A 10,045-nucleotide genomic window follows, 5' to 3' on the forward strand; every position below is an offset into this window, starting at 1 on the left:
TCTACGGGAGCTTTTTTCCCAGGAAGAGCTACTTCCCCAGTAGGCAGAAAAGTACCTCAGAAGCCATGATCCAGAGAGTTCTGTCCTCACTTCAGGGTTTGCTTCTAGCTTCATACCTGTGTCTTTGTAAGTGGCAAAGGAAGATTAAAACTGAGCAAGAAAGTTTTGGCAGCACTGGCTTTGGGAAATGAGTTGGAATATGAACAAGATCTTGCAACAGCACCTCGGGGCAGCCACCTCCCAGCCTTCTTCCTGCCCAACACAGCATGAAGGAGTAGCTGGAAATGAGCAATTGCTCATTATCTGGGATGGAACTGACACTGGAACTAGAGTGCTGCACAGTGCTAACAGCAGTGTTGACCCCTTGCTCTGGCACCTGCAGGGGCTGAGATACCTTTCCCTTTGGAAGCAGTAGCAGGGGTTCCTGCCAACTGTGCCTCAGGGATTCCCTTTTAGAACTTTGTGTATTGGGACCAAAGCTGAAGATTGTTGCTCCCGTATCTTCATGCAGACATGCCCACAGGACATCCCACCTGCACGGGAAAGGGTGCAGACCACTCTTGTCAACAGTGAGCCTTGCTTTGAGTTTACTGCTCCTGTGCTGCCAGCTGTGGTCTCACACACTGTGGTGGCCTCCCAACAGGCCTGGAATGGGAGAAGGAGCAGACTTTAATCCAAAGCTACCCTCTTCCCCCCCCAGGAGACAGGAGCAATGAAACATGCATAGTCCCTAGATCATTGCAAGCCTGTGGCCTGCACTGTCTGGCTTGCATGAAAGAACACTTGTCTCAGTGCCAAAAAGTTTCAGGCAAGCAAGTGCAGGCCAGGGCTGAGGCTCCAGCAGTGCAGAGTGTTCTGCACTCTGGCTGTTTCCTGAAGCTTTGGTACAGCTCTGCTGCACATCTTAGCAGTCTGGGCACCTCAGAGGTGAAGTCCTTGCAGTGAATGTGGGGCAGGTGCACAGTATTCAAAACATGCAGGAAAGTGCTGCACCAAGGCCACACTCACTGCCTTTCCTGCAGTGTTTACCACAGGATGTGTCTGGCTCTTGCCTCAAAACATCTGAGCTTATCTCCAGTGACAGAAGCCATGTTAAAACCCAGCAGATCTCAGGACATAACTAAAAGGACACAAGGCTGTGTTGCTGGGTGACCTCCCTACTACCAGTAAAAGGTAAATTGCCTCATGCTTGCTTCCAGTCCCTGGCCCCTGTTCTGAGGCTAGAGCTTGGAGCTGTCTGCACACCCACCCAAGGAGAGTGTGCAGGAGCAGGTTTCTTCTTGGCTGTTCAGCTTGTAAATTCTTTGGAAAAAAGGCTGCATCTAGGTCTGTCTGCAGAGCATTTAGCATAATGAAGTCCTGCTCCTTGTTATGGTGCCAAGTCCTTCCCCATGCCTTTACAGCCTGTCTTCCTTCCCAGCTTCACAGAGTTGTGCAGCTGGAAAAACCTCATATTTCCCATGGTGTCTCCTTTATTTTTGTTTTAGGAACACAGTCAAGCTCCAGAAAATGTCCTGAGCATTTTGTAACAGAACTTGCCTGACCAGTGTATGAAGCACTTAACTGACCCATTTCCTTTTTTTTTTTTTTTTAATAAAATTGGTCAGCACCTTGGGCAATGTACAGTAATTCTCACCCTGATGGGTCAGAGATGCCACTGTGCTGCTCCCATGAGAACAGCTGGAAAGCTGACAGTTGTGTGACAGCCTTATCCATAGAGCATTAAAAGCAGTTGAGAGTGTGTTTCAATTTCCATTTCTGCAGTTAAAAAAACCATCTGCCCCCACATTATGCAGTGTGATGGAGCTGCATGAGCAAAGTTTGTCTGTGCTTAGGTCAGAGCTGAACATCTGGGTAGGAACCTGCCCACCACCCACCACTGTTCTCTGTGACAGTGGTCACAATGCACCATCACTCATAGTAAACAAAGGAAAAATCCCAAAATCCTCTTCTGTTTGCATGCTTGTTCAGGCGTGCCAAGCTTCGATGGTTGATGTATTTCACAAACTTCATAGTTTCCTTGTCTCTATAAACTAAGGCCAAGCAGTTGTCCTCTGGATTCACTGTCAACAGCTAGAGGACACAAAGATAAGGAAGGACATCAGTTTCATAAAAATAGTTTGGATAAAATTCTTAAGAAAAAACAACAGTTTGCAGAGTTAGTTAGAACAAAGGTCTGGTGTTAGAAAATGAACTGTGACACTTTCCATTTTAATACCCTTTACCTGAAGCATTGTTATACATTAAAGGCTTCTTACTAGTATGACTGCTCAGCACTGTCACTAGCAGTGATGCTGAATGTGACCCCAGTGAACAGCATTTCCCTGGGAAAGGGTTATCCCTGCTGCAGCCTTGTGTCCCTTCAAGCAGGCTTCCCAAACAGCCCTGGATGCAGGTGTTATGAGGCACTCTCAGGGCCCACTTCTCAAGCTTCAGCTGAACAGAAGCTCCTTGAAGCTGAGGCCAGGGCTTCACCCACCAGCAGTGACTGGGGCAAGGAGGCTCCAGTGTGCTACTGAGCACCCTCAGCATTATGCTGGCGTTATGACAGAGTGTAATTATGCCTCTCCACCCTAAACAGTTTTATCTGATTTGCAGCTAACAAATGAGGTTCTTACCTCTTCATCTTCACCTTTAGCAATGTAGGAAGTAAAGCCACCATATTCAGGATCCCAGTCTTAAAATAGAAAAGAAAGATTCTTAGAAACCTCAGTGTTGTTCAGGCTCCATGTAGCCTTCCAGGGGATGCCATTTTTTCACCCCACTCCCCAGAGTTACTGGATACAGGTAAGTATTTACCAATCTACTTGTTTTCTGCTGTTCAGAAACAAATTAAAGCAAATGTACTGGATTTGCCTTTTATGGTAGATGGGCTAATTAAAGTTGTTTGGTGCACTGCTCCTCACCTGTAGGAGAGTTCAGCCCTAGCAGATATGCCAAAGAATTTCAGTATAATTGCACGTGCCAGATGGTTTCAGCTGTACATTCTAGCCTCATCTGGTCTAAAATGCTTGTCTTTAGATTTTTTTTTTTTACCACTATGTAACTAGCAATCAACCCAAAATGCCTAGAGATGCCTAAAGTAACTTTTGAAAACCCTGGGCTTTGTGAATTGGAGGTGCAGTGATAATTCTGATGAGGACAGGGGTGAAACACTCCTGGTGGGTACTGTGGCCACCTGAGCCTCCAGCGTGCCCAGAACGACTGAGAGCCCTTGCTTAGGAGAGGAACGGTCCGGGAGGCTCAGCCTTTCCCTCTGTCCAAGCGCCACCTCCTGGCTAAAGCAGGGAAGGCCAGAGATGATTCCAAGGCCACCATTCCAAACCTTTGCGTGAGGACTTTACTGAAACCAGGGTTTATGCTGAAGTGAGGACTAGGACAAAATCTACAGACACCTTCTACGTAGGAAAAAGCAGGGGTGTTTTGGCTGCTTTAGCCAAAAAATATCTCACCCACTTACCTTCACAGCCACAGAAGAAAAGCAGGTCAAGAGCAAATTCTGTGGCTTGGGAGTCGTGGACGAGAGTGTAGTGCCTGTGGGTCCAGCGTCGCAGCTCCCCTGCACACACAGGGGTGCCTGAGCCTAGGAGAGGGCACAAACACCCAGGCAGAGCCATGAAGCCACATCAGCTCAAAGCATGTGAGGAGTTCAGTGATCTCACACCCTGTGAAATTGTCTGCTGGCCCCCGTGAAAAAAGAGTAAAGCAACAGATCACATGTCAGTATCTTTCCTAGAGGTGACTCTAGGTTAAGTACTTTCACCACTTCATAGGAGTGGGACCAAGATTTGCTCTCCACAGCCTTTGTGCCTGGTAAGTGTTCTGCTGGGATTTTTTCAGTAGGACTTGTCCTTTTATTACCTTTTATTCTTTTATTTTACCTTTTATTCTTTTATTTTATTACCTTATTATTATTTATACCAGTGTCCACTAACTTGCGTGACTTAGTGCAGGGTGAGCACTTTCAAAAATTCTACCCTTAAACTTCAGAGCCACTGTTTTAAATAAACAACACCAATCAAAATCCAAAATTAATCTAATCTTTGATTATTGTCACTGCTGAAAACTAAGTGGTTGTTTAGACAGACAAGTGTTTTCTGAAAGGTTGAATCCTAGCTTTGGGTACCAATTTTCTAATTGTAAAATTATTTTACTTTTCACTTGCTCACCTTTCTCTTTTGGATTTATTATCTCCTACAAGAACATGCTTTATATGAAGTGGGGTTATGTGGATGTAGAAATCACATAACTATTGATAACAGATTAACAGCCCCCCCAAAAATCCCACCCTTAAGACTTAGCTCTGTTCAAAATGGTATCTTCAAATTAGTCATTGATTTAGATTTACTCCAAATTCTTTTGCAATGGTGACTGATTTCAGATAATCAATCTAACATACTTCAAGTCCCATGCTTGTGCTGGTGCCTTGTGCTGGTTTGCAGTACAAGTTGAAACACTAGTTCCATGAAAATCAGTGAATTTTGTTTGAATCCTTTCACACTGCTGCTGCTCTACTCACCACTCTGCGTCTCGCCATCCTGTGCTTCAGGGATGTTCTCAGGCTGGTGTGGCTGATCAGGATTGCCATTAGCTGGTTGTTCAGTGTCTTCCTGGTCAGGTTTGAGACTGCTGTGCCCAGTGGTGTCTGCTGCTTGTCCCTCCTCAGCATCTTCATCCTCATCAGAGGGAGCCAGGAAGTGCAGTTTTAGGCCAGTGAAGTTGGAAAGCAGTAAAAATAAGGCCTCAGAGCGCAGCAGCTGCAGGAATTTCTTCAGGATGTCAGGGAGGCTGTCTTCCTCTGCTGCCTCATAGAATCTGAAAGACAGCAGATATATCTTATCTCCTCGTGGGAGAGCCAACAAGGACCATGTCCAGAGGGACAACACCTGATCAGTGCAGCCTCATGGCAGCTCCTGCTCAGCCTGATCAGCAGGTGCAGTGTGCTGCCATTCCCACCTTTTATTGGCTGGCCCCCGACTACTCCACTGGATCTCTTTGCTCTCCAATGCTTCACATAGTAGTTGGTATTTTTCTTTCTAGGAGAAAGAGAAGCAGAAATGTTAACATTTAGCTCTCAGGAAAAGAAGGTTGAAGGCAAATGTTTTTTTTTGCTGAGTCCCCATGCAGCAGTGTACAGGCAGTCAGAGGGGATCATTCCACAGAATCAGGGTTGTTGAGGTTGGAAAGGGCCTCTGAAGAACACCTGGTCCATTCCCCTTTAGCTGTGAAACTTAGGTGTTTTAACAGATCTGCAAGCAAGCCCTTTCCCAGCCTTTCTGCCACGTGGTACCTGCCAGCACACTGACCAGTTTGGGCAGATCACTTCAAATTGAACCACTGGGCTCACCTTAAGAAAGTCTTTCAGGAGAATTTCTGATCGGTCCTCAAACTCCTCCTGGATTTGAGCTTGGGAGTCCATGTCCAAATAAACTAGATTGATCCACTCATACAATATTTCATGCTGGAAGGAAAACGGATTAGAAATCTGAATTTTCAAAAGTGAAGAAGATCCCCATTCCCCTTACAAAGCTGGCCACAGGGCAGGATTCCTACACACAAACACACTCCATTGCCTTATTTCATTGTACCAGATATTCACCACATTCTCTGAACTACTGTAGGTATGCAAAACATACAAAGATGCATAAGAAAGAAACTGGATACAAATATGGACAGGAAATGGACAATGGGTTAAAAATTAAAGCATCCCCAGTGCATTGATGCATTCCCTAACAGGTATGAATGACAGAAATGGGACAGAGACAGAAATGCAGATGTAGGCTTGTTACTCACATCATAGGGGATGTGTGGGCTCCTGGCCAAGGGGGCTTCAATGTGGCGTGCAGGTCTGGCCACAGAGTGGCCGTGGAACCAACCGCTCACTGACAGGCGGCACTTCTGCGACAGAACTTCTGACACCTGCAACAAGAGCAGCAGCATGGCACAGCTCAGGCAGCAGCACTGCTCAGGCAGCAGCATGGCACAGCTCAGGCAGCAGCATGGCACTGCTCAGGCAGCAGCATGGCACAGCTCAGGCAGCAGCATGGCACTGCTCAGGCAGCAGCACAACTCAGGCAGCAGCACAGCTCAGGCAGCAGCACTGCTCAGGCAGCAGCACTGCTCAGGCAGCAGCATGGCACTGCTCAGGCAGCAGCATGGCACAGCTCAGGCAGCAGCATGGCACTGCTCAGGCAGCAGCATGGCACTGCTCAGGCAGCAGCACTGTTCAGGCAGCAGCATGGCACTGCTCAGGCAGCAGCATGGCACAGCTCAGGCAGCAGCACTGTTCAGGCAGCAGCATGGCACTGCTCAGGCAGCAGCATGGCACTGCTCAGGCAGCAGCACTGCTCAGGCAGCAGCATGGCACTGCTCAGGCAGCAGCACAACTCAGGCAGCAGCACAGCTCAGGCAGCAGCACTGCTCAGGCAGCAGCACTGCTCAGGCAGCAGCATGGCACAGCTCAGGCAGCAGCACTGTTCAGGCAGCAGCACTGCTCAGGCAGCAGCATGGCACAGCTCAGGCAGCAGCATGGCACAGCTCAGGCAGCAGCATGGCACAGCTCAGGCAGCAGCAAGGCACAGCTCAGGCAGCAGCATGGCACTGCTCAGGCAGCAGCATGGCACTGCTCAGGCAGCAGCCAGCTCTAACTGGCACCCTGCACAGGAGATGCACTCAGCTCCACAGAGCCCACTGCACATGCAAAAATGTTACACAGGGCTAGACCAGGACAGATGATCAGACAGAGGCCTATTGTCCTGAAGTCCACTGTAGGTTTCCAGAATTCCAGTCTTTTACTCCAAGCTCACAAAGAATCCATCTCTCTCTCTCTCTCTCCCCCTGAGAGTTTTGAGTCATGGATTTTTAAGACAAAATTAAATCACTACCTGAAAACAACCAAGGAAGTGACCAAGTAGATGCTGCTGTTAATTAACAACAGTAAAACATAAATGCCCCTAAGTGGCCTAGGTCAGGACGTGCCCAATTTATATCACTGATCATCTTCCTCTCCAGCCTTCTGTTCTCTGGCCCTCTTTGATACAGTCCCTGGTACTCTCAGGTATGCAGGAGTGTCAGATTTAGTCAGGTGTTTGTGTCACACAGATCCCCAAATTATTCATCTTCTTCCCAGGCATTTTCCTGACAAGTGTCACAGAGAACTCTAATGGTATCAGCATTTCTGCTGCAGGGCACTGCACCATGTCTGTGTCACTGAGGGGGTACAGCCAGACCTGCACAGTGCCCTTGCACTGTTGGCAAGGTGATGGATGGCTTGAGGAGCTCTTCTGGTGCCAAGTCATGACCACCACATCAAAAACATGAGCTAGTTTAAAACAAGCCAACAAACAGAAGTAAATGAGAGCCAAATTCACACCAGTGGCTTGCCAGGATAGTAACACAAAATAGAAATGGAATTTTTTCTTTGCCAGGATCATGCCAGACTGATGGTTTTAAAGTTGGCTTTGTTGGTTCTTGTCCACCTTAAAGTCCTTGAAGCCCTCTCTTTAGCACACAGCAATTAGCATGAGCATCCACTCTACCCACAGTTCTTCTCCCTCCCCATCGGGATTTAATAACACACAGAAAGAATAACCACAACAATGAGGATTAAAAAATTAATAAGAGACAGTTCCTTGCCTGATGGAAAGAGACTGGAGACACTTCAAAGAAAACCAGCGTGTTCCATGAAGGCACTAATGACTTGGTGATTTGCTGTGGCTGAAAGTGTTCTGAGGAAGAAAACATACCCTGGTTAAGATATGAACTGGGACCTCTCTCTGACTTCATGACTGACTGGTGGGATACCTGGGTGTAAGGGATGGAGCTCAGAGCAAGGACTTGGTGAGGACTTGACCTGTGCATGGAGACAGGGGCTCTTCAGCTTGGAGAAGGTTCTGGGGCAACCTAAAACCTCTTCCAGTGCCAAAAGGAGCTACCCAGAAGTGTTGTAGAAGGACTTGGGACTGACAAGGGCATGGAAAACAGAACAAGGGAGAATGGCTTCAAATAAAGGGTGGATTTAGATTAGCTACTAGAAAGGAATTCTTTACTATAAGCAGTGAGGCACTGGCACAGGTTGCCCAGAGAAACTGTGGAATCCTATCCTAGAAATGGGGTTTGCAGCAACCTGGTCTAGTAGATGGTGCCCTGCCTACAGCAGGTGGGATGGAACAAGATGATCTTTAAGATCCCTTCCAACCCAAACCATTCTGTGGTTATGTTGCTGCAAAGGAAAGTTATTGTCATCAGTCTGGAGTTCCAAGCATATTTACTGAAATTGCTTCCATCTTGCTGTACTCTTGACCCTTCCAAAAGTTGGTCTGCTGCTGCCTGTTAGCACTGTCTGCAAAGCCTGCTACAGCCCATTCCTAAGGGGCACATTTTGCTTATACATCAGCTTCTCTGAACAAAAGAGAAACTCTTTATCTCCCTTCTACTACTTGAGATGAGAGTTGCTGCAAGGGGCACATAAGCTTCATCTTTTTGATCCACCTGAGGCTGAGCTTGGAGCTTTTACCATCTGTGCTGTAGAGATCCAACGTTCCCCCGTCACTTTTCTCCCAGGGTGGGACGAGGTACAGGATGAAGGCGATTCTCCGACCTTCCAGTTCATCATCGTGGCATAGCAAGACATCTGCAATTACACACATTTTGCTGCTGTAGCATCTTTCCAATACACGCATGAGTCACTCCAACAACTGCTTCCCAGCTTTGTCCCCGCAAGGATATGACAAGAAAAAACATGTTCTTTCCAAGAACTGCACTTTCACTCATCAGCATCACCAGCCTGAGACCTGCAAGATTCACTTCTGTGGGACTGCACTGCAGTTGACAGATTGGGCCACTCTGAAGGTACAGGCACATATACACAAACAACAGTTTTTTTGTCACTTGTATTTCATTTTAAGACACTGTTTTGCTGCTGACAGCCTCTAGAACTAGAATAAAATTAGGTATTCTATAGATAATTTGTTCCCTACACATGCACAGAAGCTTTAAAGAAAAGATCACTTATAGACTGACCGGTATATTCATATTTTGCACAGGATAAGTCAATAGTTGGCTCCAGCTGTATCTGGGTCACAGCAGAAAGCCACTCTTGGAATTCTTCACACAGAGCATGCCTGAGAAGATAAGAACACAGTAAGTATCCTCCTATGTTATAAAACATATCATCATAAACTAATTTATTGTTTCCCTGCCAACTATTTAAACAGTTGCAGGTGCTGCTGCTGAGTGACACTGAGCGACAGTGCGCTCCTGTAGAACCACACAGGTGCTGGCCAGGAAAACAGCCCGGTGCCCACACACCACCCCGCAATCGCCCTCCCTGTGGCGCCACCGCGGCTCTTCCCCCGAGCCCACGCTTTACCTCAGGGCGGCGATGCGGGGCTCCGCGCTCGCCCCCAGCTCCTCGGACTGCGGCGGCCCATGGAAGAGAAGAAGGGACGGGGGTTAGGGTGGCTCGGCCAGCTCGGCCCGGCCCGGCCCGGCTCGGCCCTGGGCCCACCTGCCGCAGCGAGAGGAGATCGTTGCGCCGCCCGCGGAAGCTGAGACCCAGCAGTTCATCCCGCAGCGCCTCCGCGAAAGCTGGGCCCGCCAGAAAACCGGGAATGACACCGTGCGGGAACGGGGCCGGCTCCAGCACCACCGCTTCTGCAAGGGAAAGGCCGTCGGTGAGCGGCGGGGAGCCATGCCGTGCCGTGCCGTACCGTGCCGGAGCCGCTCCCCGCGGGCCCGGCCGGGCCGTACCGTGCCGGAGCCGCTCCCCGCGGGCCCGGCCGGGCCGTACCGTGCCGGAGCCGCTCCCCGCGGGCCCAGGCCGCCCCCGCGCGCTCCCGCAGCGCCGCGTCCCCGAGGGCCGCGCACAGCTCTGCGCGCTCCTCGCGCCTCCCGCGCTTGGCTGCCGCCGGCGCTGCCGCTCCGTGACGCTTGGTGGCCATGGTACCGTCCGACCGGACTACAACTTCCAGCGGCCCCCGCGCTTCGCTCGGGGCGGCCAATCGGATGGCACGGCGGCGGGACGGGAAGCCGCTGGCCAATGAGC

At 49.2% G+C, this 10,045-nt stretch overlaps 1 protein-coding gene across 1 annotated transcript; it reads right to left on the minus strand.

The window, feature by feature from the left end:
* Window positions 1-1,342: 1,342 nt before the first annotated feature.
* Window positions 1,343-9,999, minus strand: OGFOD1 (2-oxoglutarate and iron dependent oxygenase domain containing 1). Its single transcript, XM_079315798.1, has 13 exons — window positions 9,791-9,999; window positions 9,509-9,654; window positions 9,371-9,417; window positions 9,022-9,122; window positions 8,516-8,632; window positions 7,636-7,727; window positions 5,794-5,919; window positions 5,348-5,461; window positions 4,957-5,036; window positions 4,520-4,815; window positions 3,461-3,583; window positions 2,619-2,677; window positions 1,343-2,073 (listed from the first exon to the last, which is right to left on the minus strand). Exons 1-13 carry the CDS (start codon window positions 9,939-9,941, stop codon window positions 1,912-1,914), a joined length of 1,614 nt encoding a protein of 537 aa, XP_079171924.1. The 5' UTR covers window positions 9,942-9,999; the 3' UTR covers window positions 1,343-1,911.
* Between the last annotated feature and the right edge of the window lie 46 nt (window positions 10,000-10,045).

The sequence above is a fragment of the Erithacus rubecula genome (assembly GCF_903797595.1).
Source record: "Erithacus rubecula genome assembly, chromosome: 12".
Lineage (NCBI taxonomy): Eukaryota > Metazoa > Chordata > Aves > Passeriformes > Muscicapidae > Erithacus > Erithacus rubecula.